Source organism: Brassica oleracea, chromosome C2 (assembly GCF_000695525.1).
Source record: "Brassica oleracea var. oleracea cultivar TO1000 chromosome C2, BOL, whole genome shotgun sequence".
NCBI lineage: Eukaryota > Viridiplantae > Streptophyta > Magnoliopsida > Brassicales > Brassicaceae > Brassica > Brassica oleracea.
In genome coordinates this window covers 25008331-25024958 of record NC_027749.1, presented here as the reverse complement: position 1 = coordinate 25024958, position 16628 = coordinate 25008331, and the positions used below count along the sequence as shown (strand labels likewise).

The 16628-nt window shown below is 34.5% G+C and overlaps 4 protein-coding genes across 5 annotated transcripts; 1 reads left to right on the top strand and 3 right to left on the bottom strand.

Moving 5' to 3' along the window:
- Positions 1 to 393: 393 nt before the first annotated feature.
- LOC106325540 (protein disulfide isomerase-like 1-2) lies at positions 394 to 3230 on the bottom strand. Its single transcript, XM_013763585.1, has 10 exons — positions 3020 to 3230; positions 2897 to 2927; positions 2259 to 2546; positions 1891 to 2079; positions 1681 to 1806; positions 1440 to 1577; positions 1230 to 1349; positions 1015 to 1132; positions 815 to 927; positions 394 to 727 (listed from the first exon to the last, which is right to left on the bottom strand). Exons 1-10 carry the CDS (start codon positions 3187 to 3189, stop codon positions 488 to 490), a joined length of 1533 nt encoding a protein of 510 aa, XP_013619039.1. The 5' UTR covers positions 3190 to 3230; the 3' UTR covers positions 394 to 487.
- Positions 3231 to 6766: 3536 nt separating this feature from the next.
- LOC106324839 (replication factor C subunit 5) lies at positions 6767 to 9056 on the top strand. Its single transcript, XM_013762828.1, has 8 exons — positions 6767 to 7053; positions 7244 to 7457; positions 7665 to 7744; positions 7809 to 7968; positions 8077 to 8288; positions 8372 to 8435; positions 8512 to 8580; positions 8686 to 9056. Exons 1-8 carry the CDS (start codon positions 6876 to 6878, stop codon positions 8783 to 8785), a joined length of 1077 nt encoding a protein of 358 aa, XP_013618282.1. The 5' UTR covers positions 6767 to 6875; the 3' UTR covers positions 8786 to 9056.
- A 1341-nt stretch (positions 9057 to 10397) lies between these two features.
- LOC106324953 (NAC domain-containing protein 2) lies at positions 10398 to 11479 on the bottom strand. The gene is made up of 3 exons (XM_013762954.1): positions 11183 to 11479; positions 10834 to 11108; positions 10398 to 10756 (listed from the first exon to the last, which is right to left on the bottom strand). The coding sequence occupies exons 1-3, from the start codon at positions 11349 to 11351 to the stop codon at positions 10421 to 10423; spliced, it is 780 nt and encodes a 259-aa protein (XP_013618408.1). The 5' UTR covers positions 11352 to 11479; the 3' UTR covers positions 10398 to 10420.
- A 978-nt stretch (positions 11480 to 12457) lies between these two features.
- On the bottom strand, positions 12458 to 14978 carry LOC106327526 (proteasome subunit beta type-3-A). Of its 2 annotated transcripts, none has more exons than XM_013765686.1 (7): positions 14903 to 14978; positions 14625 to 14806; positions 14418 to 14531; positions 14205 to 14294; positions 13407 to 13491; positions 12824 to 12918; positions 12458 to 12704 (listed from the first exon to the last, which is right to left on the bottom strand). In XM_013765686.1, exons 1-7 carry the CDS (start codon positions 14906 to 14908, stop codon positions 12656 to 12658), a joined length of 621 nt encoding a protein of 206 aa, XP_013621140.1. In that variant the 5' UTR covers positions 14909 to 14978; the 3' UTR covers positions 12458 to 12655. The 2 variants fall into 2 exon arrangements, with proteins under 2 accessions (XP_013621140.1, XP_013621141.1); XM_013765687.1 differs by having other exon boundaries at positions 14418 to 14525.
- Between the last annotated feature and the right edge of the window lie 1650 nt (positions 14979 to 16628).

The window sequence follows — 16628 nt, the reverse complement described above, 5'->3', positions numbered from 1 at the left end:
TGATCTTCCACTATTTTTTTCATGATTGCGCTAATGCAGCAGACTACTCCATCTTTTATGTTCATTTCATTCTTTTGCTAACAGTAAACTGATAAATTTCATCGCTGATAGGTTTACTTTTGCCTCCAAAATGATTAAGAGCATCAGCTATTTTAGTACAAGCTCACACTATTAACATTACTTTAAATAAAAGGAAATCTAGAATAGTGACATATAGACAAATCTCATACAAGTTTCTCAACCATTTTTAAGAGAGAAACTTCTCTTATTTCATTAGTTTTAATGGGAGAGACTTCAAAACTACCGAAATTGTCATAATAGGTTTTATTTGATCGTAACTTTTGTTACTAGTTAGTTCCAAATTTCCAATGACTGAAAGAGTAAAGCAGAAAAGACTAAATTTTTTATTTTATAAGAAAAAACTCTGATGGATATATGGAGAAGAAGAATAAAGCTCCTACTCAAATTTCAAAAATAAACAAGACTTTTACAGCTCGTCCTTTGTATCCGATGCATCAATCTTCTTAGGTTCCTCAGTTTTAGTACTACTAGTAGTATCTTCAACATGAGAAGTTGTTGGCTTGTTCTTCTCAATGAAACTTATGAAGTCTTCCTTTGTCCTGTTTCCTTCGTACGCTACAACGGTTCCACTCACTGATCTGAAGTAAATGGTCGGGAAACCTTTCACATCAAAGGGTTCACTTGGGATATCATTTGCGGTTGCGTCCTACACACCAACATACATTTGTGTTTAGGACAAATCAAAGTTGAGATAACATGCAGAACAACAAGAAGAAACATAGATCAAGCTTACTAGTTTTGCTATGATCACACTTGGGTCATTCTTGAACGCCAAAGCCACTTCGTCCAAGATAGGGGCAATTTTTTGGCAATGTCCACACCATGGTGCATAGAATTCGATCAAGACTGACAGATAAAATTGATGTTTTGTATCAGTTTTTGTTTTGCAAGAAATAAAAAAAAAACACTACTACAGTTTATAAATGTGCTCACCATTCTTTCCAGACTTCAACACTATATCGTCAAGGGTCTCAGCTACAACAACCTTCACTGGTTCGTTGTTCTCAGCTGGAATAGGTTGAGATTTTTTGAAGACAGCAACTTTCCCGTCCTGAAGAAAACGTGTTCTTTACGTTAGGTTATGTTGATTCTACGTAGCTATTATGCCTAAAACTCACAAGAATGTGTGTAAAGAGAATGAAACAAACCTTAAAGTCCTTCATCCACGATTCAATCTCCTCAACCACAACGTTTGCTTTCAAGTACTTCTTGCTATCAGGAGTCTGGATAATGACAAGGGGAACTTGGCTCTCTTCTACTCCAAAGTACTGTTATACCAAGGAACAAACTATGCTTAGTGATGTGTAACTTATAGCATAAGAAAATGATTGATATAGACAAATAATGTAATAGTTAACCTCCAAGGCGCCTTTGCCGCCCTCAGCATCACCAACAAGGAAAGAAAGACCTTGTCCTTTGTAAGATGTAGCAACTTTACGGAACTTTGATTTTAGAGATTCAGCTGATTCTCCAGTGAAGTTAACAAACATCATTACCTGAATTTCAAAATATTACTATAACCAATCAAAACCAAAAGATCGTAAACGAGTTTAAAAATTAAGAGCAATGCAAAAGCTAGAACCAAACATAACAAGTTACCTTAGTGGCAGAGCTGTCAAAGAATGATGCAACATATGGGCGGTTGCTTGGATCACTGTCAAAGACAGTGACAAGTGGAATGCTTAACTCTTTGATAAACTTCTCTAGATCTTCCCCATTGAAGTCCTATTTTCAAGATTTCTAGATCAGTTAAACAGCATGAAACGTTATTTAATTGATGTAACGTACAATACAAGTGTCCCTTTGTACCTTGGAATCAACAAACGGTTCATCGAAAGGCTTGAATAGCCTCACGACAGGTCCTGTCACTGATGAGTCTCCACGAGGAAGAAGCTTGGCATCCAAAGTGTGTGCAAAATCATAGTCACCGCGCAGTTTCTCAGCAAGGGCTATGAAAGAATCAAACTCCTCACCGGATAACTTAGGGAACACGCCAACCTAAGACAACATAAATAGACAATTACTTAGATTAAATTAGAGCCAGTCTTGGACATCATAAAGATGCAGCATTCGTGTAAAACTGCCAAAATATTGGTGGTTAATATGTATAGATTAATCCTAGCTGCAACGCTTAATAAAACATTCTTAAAAAAGGGAATGACATGCGAGGCACTTACAGCAACAACATTCTTTTCACCGACAACCTCAGCAGCATCAGCAGCTGTCTTAATCTCAGCTGAAGCAGGTCCACTTTGCTTCTTGACATAAGAGACAATACCGGGAGCTTCACGAGGTCCGTTGTAATCTTGAATAGACTTTCCTCCATTTCTCAGAATCTTGATAGTGGGGAAGCCCTGAATCTTGTACTCGCTTGCAATGCCTTTGTTTGATTCCTCACTAGCATCAATCTTGGCAAGAACGAGGGGAGGGTTATGGGTACTCAACTCTGATGCAGCCTTCTCGTACTGTTATCAAATATCACCAAACTTTAGTCATGAATCTAGCCATATACCATTAATTTTGGTGAAGGAAAATTTTAGTCAATATATATTCATAAAATTTTGAATATAATCAATCATAATTTTACTAAAATCATTTGTAAATCGGAAGTTTCATATTTTAAAATTTAATTATTATTTAACAATATATACACTTAATCAATATATTTATCAATAACATTTCATAAATAATGCTAAATGTTTTTACAGATATTACTATTAAAATTATAAATCTTTTTTTTTTTATAAATCATATTTACATAAACACTAACAATTTTTTCTTAATATAGTCAATATTTAACAGCCAATATGTTTACCTCAGGAGCAAGGCTCTTGCAGTGGCCACACCTAAAAGAATAGTAAAACATAGGGTTACCAAATGAAACATAGGGTTTCGAGACACGATCTATGTCAACAGTTCAAAAAGGTTCAGATCTTACCATGGGGCGTAGAACTCGACGACGATGAAGTCATGCTTGTTGATGGTTTCGGTAAAGTTAGAGTGGTCTAGAGTCAAGACGAACTCCTTCGTCTCCGTCTCTTCGCTTCTTGACGAAGCAAAAATAGATAAGACCACGATCGAAAACAACGCGAAACCCTTAAACGCCATTATCGTTTTCCCTTCTCCCTCTCTACTGTACCAACGTTTGTATGAATGTTATGCTTGTGTCTAAACGAGAACATATATATAGCTCTAGTCATTAATGAAATTACACGAAAATGCTGGATTCTAAGTGGTCATATATCCACGCGTCGAGTTTTAATTGGGTACACTTAGTCATTGGATTTTAATTACCTTTTTTGTAAAAGGGGATGAAGGATTTTGTTTTAATTGACTCTTGACCATAGAACGAAAGACTATTTAATATTTCATTATTTACTTCTTTAAACAGCAGTGAAAATCATATTAATGAGGATTTGAAAAAAATCTTGTAAGAAGATGTGGCCGTTTCTGATTAATAATTTATTGTCCATTTTGGTAAGAATATTGGGTCAACATTCAAAATCAATTGAATTTTGTAAATGACTGACTAAATATGTAGAGAATGTAAATGGAGGTTTGATTTTGATAATTCTCCAAATGGCATTATTATTGAAGGTTTTGAAGTTAAATTTTACACTACAATTTTTATTAAATTATTTTAAGTTTTTGGAATGTTTAGTTAAAATGTCAATATATCATAATTATGACAACACATCTGTAAATCATGTCTAACACATCGACATAGTTCCTCTTCATTTTTTCAATATTGTATGTTTTCATAATGGCAAAATGATCTCTATACTGAATAATACTAATACACTTAGTCACACTACTAATACACTTAGAGTGTGACTGGTGTGACTGGTGACCATTTGAAGAACACTATGAACAAATAAAAAAGGAACGAAGAGGAATAAAATTAAAGAAATGAGTAGGAATGATTGTTGCTCCTCAAAAATAATGAAGAATAATTTTGCTTTGTTATTCTTTACAAAAAAAAGAATGATAAAGAATAGAAAAAAAAATTAATTCCTCATGAATGGTGTATTTTTAAGAAAATCATAAGGAATTGAATGTTCCTTCTCATTCCCTTGGTCACCAGTCACACCCTTAGTTTTATGTTTAAATTGTTGTCATTGTGTTCTAAGACAAAAGTGTGTGACAGTTTATAACATATAGATCTTACTTTATGTAATGAACCAAATAACATGTAAATCTATGGATTTCCTGTTGATTCATACTCTTTTCTTGTCAAGAAAAATTCACACAAATGTGTATATTAATAATTAAACAATAAGCTACACACATTTTTTGTATGTGGTGAGTACTAAGGACAAACCTTGTACAAGTTCATTGTCAATGAAAATTCTTTGATTTTTTAGGAATATTTATGTAAAGAATATAGTTTAAGAATCGATGGTTCTTCATTTCACATTCTCTTAATTCTTACAATCGGATGTATGTCATTTGACTCTCTTTTATGAGCAAATCATTTGACTTCTAAGAACTTGTTATCATAGTTCAGGACGTCGATTTTGCTTCTATTCTCATTTTCAGAAGAAGTTAAAGCAGCATTTATTTGTTAATCCTGGAAAGTTAAAAAAATCTACAAACTATTATGTGGAAGCTTTTGGAACAGTTATAAAGAAAGCTTTTTATTTTCTCTATATGTCGAGCTATTTTTAGCTGACACTATTCTTGTCATTTCCGAAGGAGTAAAAGATCCATCTAGGTATGTTATTTCTTTCTTTTTCATTATTTTTGTTATCTTTTTTTTTTGTTTAATCTAATCACTATACATCTTTGACTAATGAAAGGGAAACTATAATCAGGCTTGAAGTGATAGTGAATGTTGATGAAGTCAAAACATTAGCTCTTAACAATGATAATAACTCTGAAATAGAACTTAGACATGAGAATGCATTAGATTACTCATGGTTGATCTCAATTGAAGAAGGAGCTAGAGGAATTCAAGCTAAAATATTAGATCCGTACGGTTATATATGGGCTCTTTCTCAGACTAAGGCAAAGAACACTTGCAAACAAGTAAGTATCAAATCATTTTGTATTTAAGTATTAAATTTCGATAAGTCAACAAAATAATTCATTATATTGTTGTTTTATAGTGCTATTGCTCTTCTCCAATTCATTTGTTTGACTCTCTGTGTACTCACCCTAGAACACTGCGTTGGATAAAACTAGATTCACACACGTCTGCTTATGTGCAAGAATTGAAAGTTTCAACTAAACTCGAAGAGGTATAGTGTCATTTTGAACTAATCTTGATTGATATCACTAATGCATGTTAATATCTCTTTTCATCCTTAGAAATAAAAAAAGTTTGGTAAAACATGTAATGACCATGTCGATAACCGAAGTCAAGATTTCAAGACCGTTCCATTTCCATACCATGGTTTACTTCTCTCATGCAATATATGATTAATGTAAGTTTGTTTTGCTTGTGTATTTAAAGTATGTATATGCTTCATTCTATTATAATTTCACTTAGGTTTTTGTGTTATTAGGTGTATTGTTACATGGTCGTAATCCGCTGGGCTAATTTGATAATTCGATTCAAGACGAAAGAGATTGAAAAGAGAGTTTTAGATGCTTATGAGAGGTTGGATAAAGTCCTTTTAAGGGGTTCATTCAAGACTCGAATGTATTAATTTTGATATGGACACCAGTCCTCTTGGCCATAGGAAACTCAGAGTAGAAAGTGTTGTTAAATTGCTTCAGACAATTCTTGCCAAAGTAGGATATAAGGAAGGGATGAACGATTCCATCAACACGGAACTCGTTCATTGGATCGATTTATTAGGATGACATTGCTTAGGTCAGTTAGCAGGTGGTCTGCTTGGGTTTTATGTTTTGATTATTGTATTTAATACATTAAATATTCATAATATGAGAACAATAGGTTTATGGTATGTATTGATATCCTTTTGTTATGCTATCTATTATGATTTTAACTTATTGATATTTAGGTATTCTGTTAGAGATCTAACCAATTTCGGTTCAGAATAGGTATTACGTTTCCAGATTGAATTCAGTTCAATTTTTTGGATTCAGGTTTTTTGCCCAGCTCTACCTACCATTAACGGTTAGCGGTTGGAGCATTACATTTTGTTTCTAGGGGTTCCATGATACCCATCAGCATTTGTATCAAAACTTGTGTTCCAACTTTGAATTACTATCAGTTTGGGTGAAAAAAAAACTATTCAATTTTTTTTATTAGTTATGCTATTATAAACTACGAAAAATATTATATATGCAATATTACAACTAATAATACCATGTAATTTTAGGAGGATTCACGTCATCACCTTGAAGCTCCGTATGAGATCCATTCATGCGGTATTCTTTGTCATATTAAAGATTTCTAGAAATCATTTTCTTCGAAATGTTGTAACTATGCAAAATCTTTAGGACCAAACAATCAATTGTCTTATAAAGAAGAGTGTTCAGACAAGCATATTAGGCCTTTCATATTGCACAAACACTCGGCCTTTGCGAGTTGAACATTGCAAGCTATTGAGTGAGAGATGCTACATAGGGTGGTGATTAATAAAGGGGAAAAAAATAAGCCGGAAGCATCTATTTGACTTTTGAGTGAGTTGTAAGTTTACCAAAATAGCCCTAACACGACCTCATTTCCTGAGGGTAAAATTGTAACTATAACGAAGAGAGTAGTAGAGACAATGGCGGAGGAAGAAAGCGTCAAAAGTCTAGAGCTTGGCGCCATCAGCGAAATCGAAAAGAGTGAAAGGAGGCGCTGAGCTTAGAGATTCCGAAAAAAATCTCCGGCGAAGATGACTGAGATCACATCGGCGATGGACATCGACGTAGACGAGAATCATCCTCGCAAACCGAAAGACGTCGCCGGCGGCTTCGGTGCTCCGCCGCAGAGCAAGGCGACGCCTTGGGTCGAGAAGTACCGTCCTCAATCGCTAGACGACGTCGCAGCACATCGTGACATTGTTGCTACGAGTAATTGAGCTCACACACTCTCTCTTGAATTTCATCACCTAGGGTTTCTTCCCCCAAGTTTTAGGGCTTCAGAGGATAGTGGTCTAAAAATTGAGTCTTTTGAAATGGGTTTGCCTCTGATTATGCCTGAGGCTTTTGTTTCTTACCTTCGTTGCTCAGTGAAGCTTTTGTTTTTGCTTTTGTGAAACAGTTGATAGGTTGACCAATGAGAACAAGTTGCCTCATCTTCTGCTCTATGGTCCTCCCGGTACAGGCAAAACATCCACCATTTTAGCCGTTGCCAGGAAACTTTATGGCCCCAAGTACCGTAATATGATTCTTGAACTCAACGCTTCGGATGATAGAGGCATTGATGTTGTGAGGCAGCAGATTCAAGATTTCGCTAGCACTCAGAGCTTCTCTTTGTGAGTTTCCCTTTTTTTTCTTTTTTTTTTTTGCTTTTTTTGTGGTTTGTTTATTATAATAATGAGCATTTGGATATGAAATGTATTGTTATGGCTTTACCTATGTTAAGCTGTAGCATCATGCTGAGTAGAAGAGTAAGATATCATTTTGTGTTGCAAGTTTGTTGTGGATGATAAAAATACTAATAATTGAATTGATGATTGCAGAGGAAAATCTTCGGTGAAGTTGGTTCTGCTAGACGAAGCAGATGCCATGACAAAAGATGCTCAGTTTGCTTTGCGTAGAGGTAAGGCTTCATATACTCGGTTGTCTTTTGTTATGTTTAAGTATTCTTTCTTTTTTTTTGCTAGTGATTGAGAAGTACACAAAGAGTACTAGGTTTGCGCTCATCGGAAACCATGTCAACAAGATCATCCCAGCTTTACAGTCCAGATGTACCCGATTTAGATTTGCCCCTCTTGATCCTCTTCATGTGAGTCAACGTCTTAAACATGTTATAGAAGCTGAAGGGTGAGGGAATAAAAGCTATTTCAATCTTCAAAACTATTTGTTAGTTGTGTGTGTTGTCTCCACCCTGTCTCTTTGCTAATTGTGCTTCTTTTTCTGTAATTGGACTAGGCTTGATGTGAGTGAGAGTGGTTTGGCGGCTCTTGTACGGCTGAGCAATGGAGACATGAGAAAAGCCATGAACATTTTGCAGTCAACGCATATGGCGTCAGTGAAAATTACAGAGGAAGAGGTTTACCTCTGCACAGGAAACCCATTGCCAAAGGACATTGAGCAGATATCTCATTGGCTTCTAAATCAATCATTTGCTGAAAGCTACAAAAGTATGTGAGCCATAACTTACTAAATTTAACTGATTCCATATTTTTGTCCTGGCTCTTCTTGATTGCTACCTTACTCTGTGCAGAAATATCAGAAATGAAGACGAGAAAAGGACTTGCGATTGTTGATATCGTCAGAGAGGTTACCATGTGAGTGACATACTTGGTTCTTTGCTGATTCTACTGTATGCGTCTGTGAACCAACTAAGTTTTGTTTCTCCAACAGGTTTGTTTTTAAGATCAAGATGCCTTCACATGACAGAGTTCAACTGATAGACGATTTGGCAGACATCGAGTTAGTATATTTTTGTTTTGTCAAACTTGTGTGGATTTTTTGGTTGTGAATACCTGAAGTAGAGGGAGTCTTTAGCTTTTTGTGTCTGTTTTTATGGGTTTAAAGGTACAGATTGAGTTTTGGATGCAACGACAAACTGCAGCTTGGAGCTATCATTTCTACTTTCACACACGCCAGGTCTGCCTTGGTTGCTGCAGCCAAGTAAAAAACATGTGTCTTCTTTTATCTTTACCATTTTGGAAACCCTGCGGAACTAGCTTTAATATGAATTGGTTTTCAACTCAACTCAACAAGACATGATGTTTTACCTTGGCGATGTTTTCCTCATAGTCTCTATGTACATTTTTATGGCGGTCGCGATGCCACCTTGTTATCCTCTCATCTCATGGCAGGTGCAGGTTGCTAAAAGAAAATACTATTTGCAAGTTCACTGACCTGTTTATTTCAGTTACCTTTGATCAAAATATGTTCTACTATAGTACTATATTAATTAACAAAAACAGTAGTAGAGAAAAGACTGAACTGTTCTGTCTACAAAAATATTGAATCATGATTCAAACCTATGTCATAAGCCTATCTTCCTGTATTTTTAATATTTTGTTTACTAAATATTCATATCTTCTCTTAGGGGTGGGCGTTCGGGTATCCGTTCGGGTTCGGATCGGGTATTTTGGATATTCGGGTATTTCGGTTAGGAGTATAAAACTCGTTCGGGTATTTTCTAACTTCGGATCGGGTTCGGATATTTTCACTTCGGGTTTGGGTAGTTTCGGATATATCTGAACTCGAGACATAAAAAAAATTGAAATGAAGGTTCTTTTATGTTTTCAAATCATTTCTAATAATAGAAATAGTCTAAAAACACATGAAATGAGAACAAAACAACAGTAATCCGTCCAAAAACATAGTGAAAACATCAACAAAGTTCATAAATTAACCAAACAAACTAAAACAAGCTAAAAGAGCTTTTACTTCCAAACATAGCTAATAAATTAAATGATTAATAGATTTAAATATAAATCTTAAAACTAAAAAAAAAGACACTAATTTAGTTATTGTTTTGAAATTTTGGATACAATTTTTGTTAATGCACAAAACAAGAAGCTTGAAAAGTTTTTCAACTGAGTAACAATCCATAATTATATGTATTTTATATGATATTAAGCTATGTGTAGCATTAATATAAATATTTTGAATACAATGAGAGAAATAAACTAAAAATATAAGATTAATTATACATATATTCTGTTATCTTCGGATATCCATTTGGGTTTGAATATTACCCGTTCGGATATCCAAACTCTCCCAACTCAATACCCGTTCGGGTATTTTGCTACTTCGGTTCGGATTTCGGTTCAGTTTTTTCGGATAGGATTTGGATGCGGCTTCAGATATCGGGTAAAATGCTCAGGCCTATTTTCTCTGATACGATTTGCTATTTTCAACTTTTATAACAAAGCTTCATAAGGGAGTACTTATCTATTCCATAATTCTATTAATGAAAAATATGCAATAATTCTATTAAGAAAATATTCGATAATTCTATATAACAGATTTTAAAATGAATTTATAGCGAAATAAAATATAGCAGAGAATATTCCATAGTACTATATATCAAAATTTAAAATGAATTTATTGCAAAATTAAAATTATATGCTATGTTGGGTCATACATAGCGTAAGGCTTTGTGTCTCGTGTTAATCAATGAAAAAAACAAAGGCCCAATTGTTGAAGAAAGCCCAATTCGTTCCCTTCTGGTTCAGCATAGCGGATACAAACCGGTTAGCCGACACGTGCGATACCCCTGGTGATTGTTGCCACCATTCCGCACGTGACAGCTTCAGAAAGTTCTCTGCCGAACCACAAGTGGATCAAGCGTCGACCACATCTGGTTCCCGCTTAATAGCCGCGATACAATCTCGTTATCGGCGATGGCATCTACGTAATTAAACGGAAAATCGAGGGCGTTGCTCAATCTACTCGGTTCGGTCTTCGCCTCGCACGTGAACTCCGGAGACACCACTTGTTGGTCGGAGCAGCTCGAGCCGCCTATCATTTCCGGTTTGTCAAAGTTCATCATAACCGGAGCCGTCACATGACCGTTCTCTACCTCGCTACGTCGCTTCTCGATGACACCTTTCTTGTTGTATATACGACACAACACCCAATCATCCAGCTGTTTCAAACCAACACGTCCGGTTAACAATCAAAATCAAATTTAAAAAATCCGATTTGAATCGATAAACCACTCACCCGTAAACTGTTTCCCTTCCGAACCGACCGGTCAACATCAGCGAGCCGGTATTCGTGCATAATCCAATTGGTTTTCTCTCCTCTTGGAGGTTTTCCTGAATAAAACACTAAAGCCTTCTTTATACCGACTGGTCTAGGACGACCGATCGGTTTATCGGCACCTGTAGCTTTCCAATAGCCAGTACCAGCAGCCCGGTTCGGTCTTGAACCGTTTGGGTACTTCCGGTCCCTCGGTGAGAAAAAATACCACTCCTTTTCTCCGTACAAAGCCATGTCTGTAAAATCTTAAACCGGTTAAACTAAACCGACTGTTCTTCTTCTGTGATTTAAAAAGTAAACAAAAACGTACCGGGAAGGTCCCAAGGATCATATCTATACAGATCAAGTTCAGTGATGATAGGAGCAGCGATCGGCTGCGACGCGCATTTACGGCAGAGATACATGAGGACGAGCTCCTCGTCCGTCGGATGAAATCTAAATCCCGGTGGAAATTGCAAATCAGCCCCTGCTTTCATCATTTTTCCTCTTATTGTTTCTTGTTCGTGAAGATGTTTTGAAACTTCTGAAAGCAATGAAGAGAGTTGAATATATAAGACGAAGAGAGTTGAATATATAAGACGAAGAGAGTCGACACGTGGCGAACAGATAGGGCCTTTCGTGCTGGTGGAATGGAATCTCAACAAGTAAAAATGTTTTAGTGAGAGGTTAAATTGTAGTGGAGGGATTCATTGAAGTAGATGGAGAGTGACACGTGGAAGATGATAAAGGTGGTAAGTTTTGTCATTGCTTACGTCAGACAATTTGGAGTATAGCGGTCCGAAGCATGTGGATTTTGGGAAAGAGCGATGGGAATCGACACGTTGGATCTCACGCGTGTAACTTTCGAAAAAGGAGACCGATAGTTGACCGTATCTAATCATTTTTTCACTCACTGATTAGTTACGTGAGATTCAAGGCGTATTAAAGTTTATTTTTTAAGTTTTGAACTAATATTACACGAGCGTATATTAGACGACTCTTTAGGGAAATCTTTTTATACAATCATTTGAGTTACTCAACGTTACTTTCATATCATTTGGTCTAGGATTAAAAAAAAAAGAAAAAAACTCATAGTTATCAACTTATGCCAATGTCACTTTTTGAACTCTCTCATTTTCTCTAATGGAGTCCACAAGAGAACGTCATCTTCAGCCGCATGTACCACCTACTTGATATACGCTCAGATATTTCCCACGTGGAGCGGCACTGTCTGTTCGGCCGGCTTTTGTTTTGGTGGGTTGAATTTGAGATAAAAGCTCAAAAAGTGACAGAAAAGTTTTTACACGTGAAAGGATGTGGATGGTTCATCAATTTATAATCAAAATGATCCGATGCATGAATTTTCGAGCATAGCTAGTTATGGCCCAAGTAGAACATACAAGTACACCCACCTATATAAAATAAGGTCGGCAGGATTTGATCAAATATTCGTGTAACGACCAGAACTATTTGCACAGGTGACATACCACGTGCTTCTACCAGAGCTATATCAAACGCATGAATTTAATGTTTTCGGTGCGGGTTTTAGCTCGCTTTCATGCTATGGACCGAACCAGCATATACGAACAGACCAAGACACGCAAAATCTTCACGATGTGAACATATCATCACCATCACCATCATCATCACCAACCAAACTAAATACAACAATCATATTATCAAGAGTGGTATGTAGAAGTTCAAGAAACGATCGAGTATGTATTGGAACAAGAGGTTTGTTCTACTTAAACCAGATTAAACCGGTAAACCGAAACTTGGACAAAAGCGGATACGTGATTCTAGATCAATCCATCCTTCCCTTGAGGATTCTCTCCTTGATTTCATTTGGTGTGCTGTTGGATAAATACATCATCATGAAAGAATGTTACAATCTTAAATAATATAATTGTATAAGAAGCATTGTCTATGATCAGAGGCAAGATGTGGAGACGATGAGGAGAACAAAACTTACACAACGTAGACGTGTCCTCCCCATCCACTCAGACAATCGCGGTCAACTGAAGAGAGAAGTGCTTGTGAAATTGTCTCAAACAATTCATCAGCTTCCTGAAAATAAAAACATTTGTTAAAAACCAAGGCAAGGATCAGCCAAAATCAAGTTGTAATATAACTCTTCACTAAATCAAGGTTGATATAATGCACGTTGCACTTCTTAATTATAATGATGCCTTTTGAATTTCAAACCTCATTTGCACAAAGTTATAGCAGCGATCGAAGTATAACTAACAAGCCTGCACTCTGAAACACCTCATCTTCATGTCAAATGAAGATATTCGAAAGAAAACTATTCTTTTTTTTCTTACATCTACGATCACTATTATGCATACATTCATTCATTCACACCAGACCTAGATTCTACCAAAGAAAATTAATGATTTTGATAAACAAGCGTGGTCTTTGAAACACCTCATTCCTAAGCCCACAAGCACAAAAAACAATTCCCAGCAAATCTAGATTCTATAATAGAATCCTATATATGAAGGACTTTTCCAGGTGATCCGGTAATAAAAAGAAGATTTTTCCAAGGAACATACCATATCTGGTTTGTACATGGCTTCAGAGGCACCATATAGTGATTCTGAAGCAGTTCCAGAGACAACAAAATCTTTAGCCAACTCCCTACGGTAAGGAGAGAACAAGTGTCAAGGTATATCCACCACCATCACATCAATCAATTTCAGTAAAATCCCAACTCTATTAAAAACTCAAATAGAAACAGCAAAAGCGAGATTCTTAGATTATACATTAAACAGATAAGTATAGTCCAGTTATATGATATAAGCTTCTTTGGATGAGAAGCGATCAGAAATAATTTATAACTAGCAAGATTCAGGACTATAATCACTGATTATCGACACCAAATGTCATTACATATTAAAACTAAGAGAGATAACGTATTGATTATTAGGATAGGAGACTTAGTAAAGAAATGATGAGAGCAAAAGCAAGATAATATATTAAAACCATGACCATAGTAGTGCACTTATATGAAAGACCTGACCATAGTAAGATTTTAATTAGCATGATTCAGGACTATAATCACTGACTATCTACACCAAATGTCATGACATACTAAAACTAAGAGAGAGAACATTTTGAATATTAGGATAGGGAAATGATGAGAGCAAAAGCAAGATAATATATTAAAACCATGACCATAGTAGTCCACTTATATGAACGACCTGAACAATTAATAGTGACCCATAACACCTAGCAAGATTCAGAACTATACTCACTTGCTAACAGTTCTAAATGACATTACAAAAAAAACAAGAAGAGAGAACGTTTTGAATAATAAGAGATTCAGCAAAGAAAGGATGAGAGTATAGTACTTGGCTCCAATGGAATCCATCGTGCATATGAAAGGTTTATCATCTTCTCCCAGTCCAGCAATCACAGGTTGGCACAAGTATGGACCAAATCTGAATTGTAAGAAGCTAGTTAGTTTCAGTCTTGATACATGTCCTAGCTAACCAGAATCAAAATTCAACTTATAGCTGCAACATTACAACATAAATTACACGAAAAGCACCGAAAGTCTCAACCTTTTCTCATAAAGAATGGCGGAGACAAGACTAGCGAAAGTCTCAGGCTTCATGTCTCTCTCTTCCCGAAGCTGATACAGCTTGTGACGAAACACGAGTCTCTGGTACCCTTCACTCCCCAACCACCAAAACAGCTCTAAGTTTTATTCAATTCAAACTAAAGAGTAAACATTATGTGAAATAGTGAACGAGAGAGAGTTGTAATACAGTGTCTGGACATCAGTGGCGAGACCGGAAAGGCCGATGAAGAGATGATCGTGGATCTTGGAGATTCTCTGGAAATCCGTAGCGATGGTTTGTAACTGCACGCCGAGCCTTCGATCACTTGCGATGGCGAAGCAGTTCTTCCCTACCATTGCCACCACGGCGCTTCCGTTGTACTGGAAGATCTGTATCACCAATCAATACTTCGTTGAATCGCTCAATTCACCATCAATCATTGCTCAAAAGATACAAAAGATTAGAAATTGCGAGAGTGCACATACCGACATCGGAGAAATCTGAGCAAAGGGCAAACTCGACGGTGGCTTACACGAGAATCTACACAGTTTGCTTTCTTAACGGGCCTCGTTAAATAACATTTATCTGTATTAAATGGCCTAGTTATTTGGGTTTCACGGAATTTTTTTTTGTTTTTTACTTTTTATGTTCCTTAAAAAAATGATTTCTTTTGAAATTTTTAATTTGAAATCCACCCCCAAAACACCGGTCCTTACCTCTAAACATAAGTTTAAATTATTTAACCTAAAGTATAAGTGTATATTTATCTTTTAATTAAAAAAATTGGTCATTTTGCTCGTTTAGAATTATTTTTGTAAAAATAAACTAAAAAATGATATCGTAGGGAATTTCTTATTTACTAACGCTCCGTCTTTTTCATTTTACTATATCCAATTAAATTTGAAAATGAGTCAAAAACAATTATTTCCAATGTACTTTTAAAAAATAAAAAAAATTATTTTCCTATGTACGGTAGAACTTTTATAAATTAATACTCGATAAATTAATAATTTTTATAAATTAATAAATTTTGTCGGTCCCAACTTGGACCGGTGTAAAATATGACACAAATCGATAAAATAATAAGATAATAATATTTTTTAAACTCCCATGTAAATATATCTATACTATTATTTGAGAAGTGAATTTGCTTATTTGTCATGTTCTCCATGATTTTAGGGTTAATCATTAAACAATTTTAATTTTAATTTGACTAATTAAAGTTTTAATATCTAATAATAAATTATATAATTCATTATTTAAATAATTACAAACTAATATTATAAAAATATCTCAAAAATAAATGGAAAACGTTTTTCAAAAAAGAAGAAGTTAATTCCATGTATTTATTTTGTGTTTATCTACATCTTTATTTCTTATTTATTTATTTATTTTTATAAATAGTATTATATATACACATCATAATTAGATTTATCATTATACTAAAATACTATAAATAATTTTATACAAAATAACAAAAATTGATTTATATTTGTTTGTAAACATAATATGTCATGGCATATTTTTAAAAATTATTAAATTTATTTTAGTATTATAATACTAAAAAGAAGTATATAAACAATAACAATAAATTTTATTTATATTTGTTTGTTAACGTGATTTTTGTGATATTTTTATTTTTATTTTTATCATTGAGTTGCAAGAATAACTTGTATTTGTTATTTAAATTGAAAATTTAATTTTTTTTTTTACTTTTATTACATATTTATTGTTATCATCCAGTTGTAAGAAATGAATATTTTCAAAATAATTTTTTTTACAACAAGTACCTTATATTTATGAAAATTTAAAATTTACTTTATTTACTTTTAATTTTTCAAGAGTTTTAAAGAATTATAACTTTGTTTAAATTAAAATTTCCTCAAATATACATTACATATTAATGATTTGTTTGTCAGCATAGTTGTTCTGCTTGAGTGTTTATTCAATTGTTATAGAAAATATTTCACAATATAACAATACATATATCAATATTCTTATTTACTTTGACTAATATAATATGTAAAGCTTGGTTTGGTTTAATATTCTTGTGCTTTTGATTTATTTTGAGATTTTGTAGGTTACTCTATTCCTAGAATTTGGTTTAATAACATCACTTTATACTGACAATTATGTATTTGTTTATTTAATTATATCATTGTTTATAAATTAATATAATAAAAATTTGTTCAAGATAACAACATATTTACA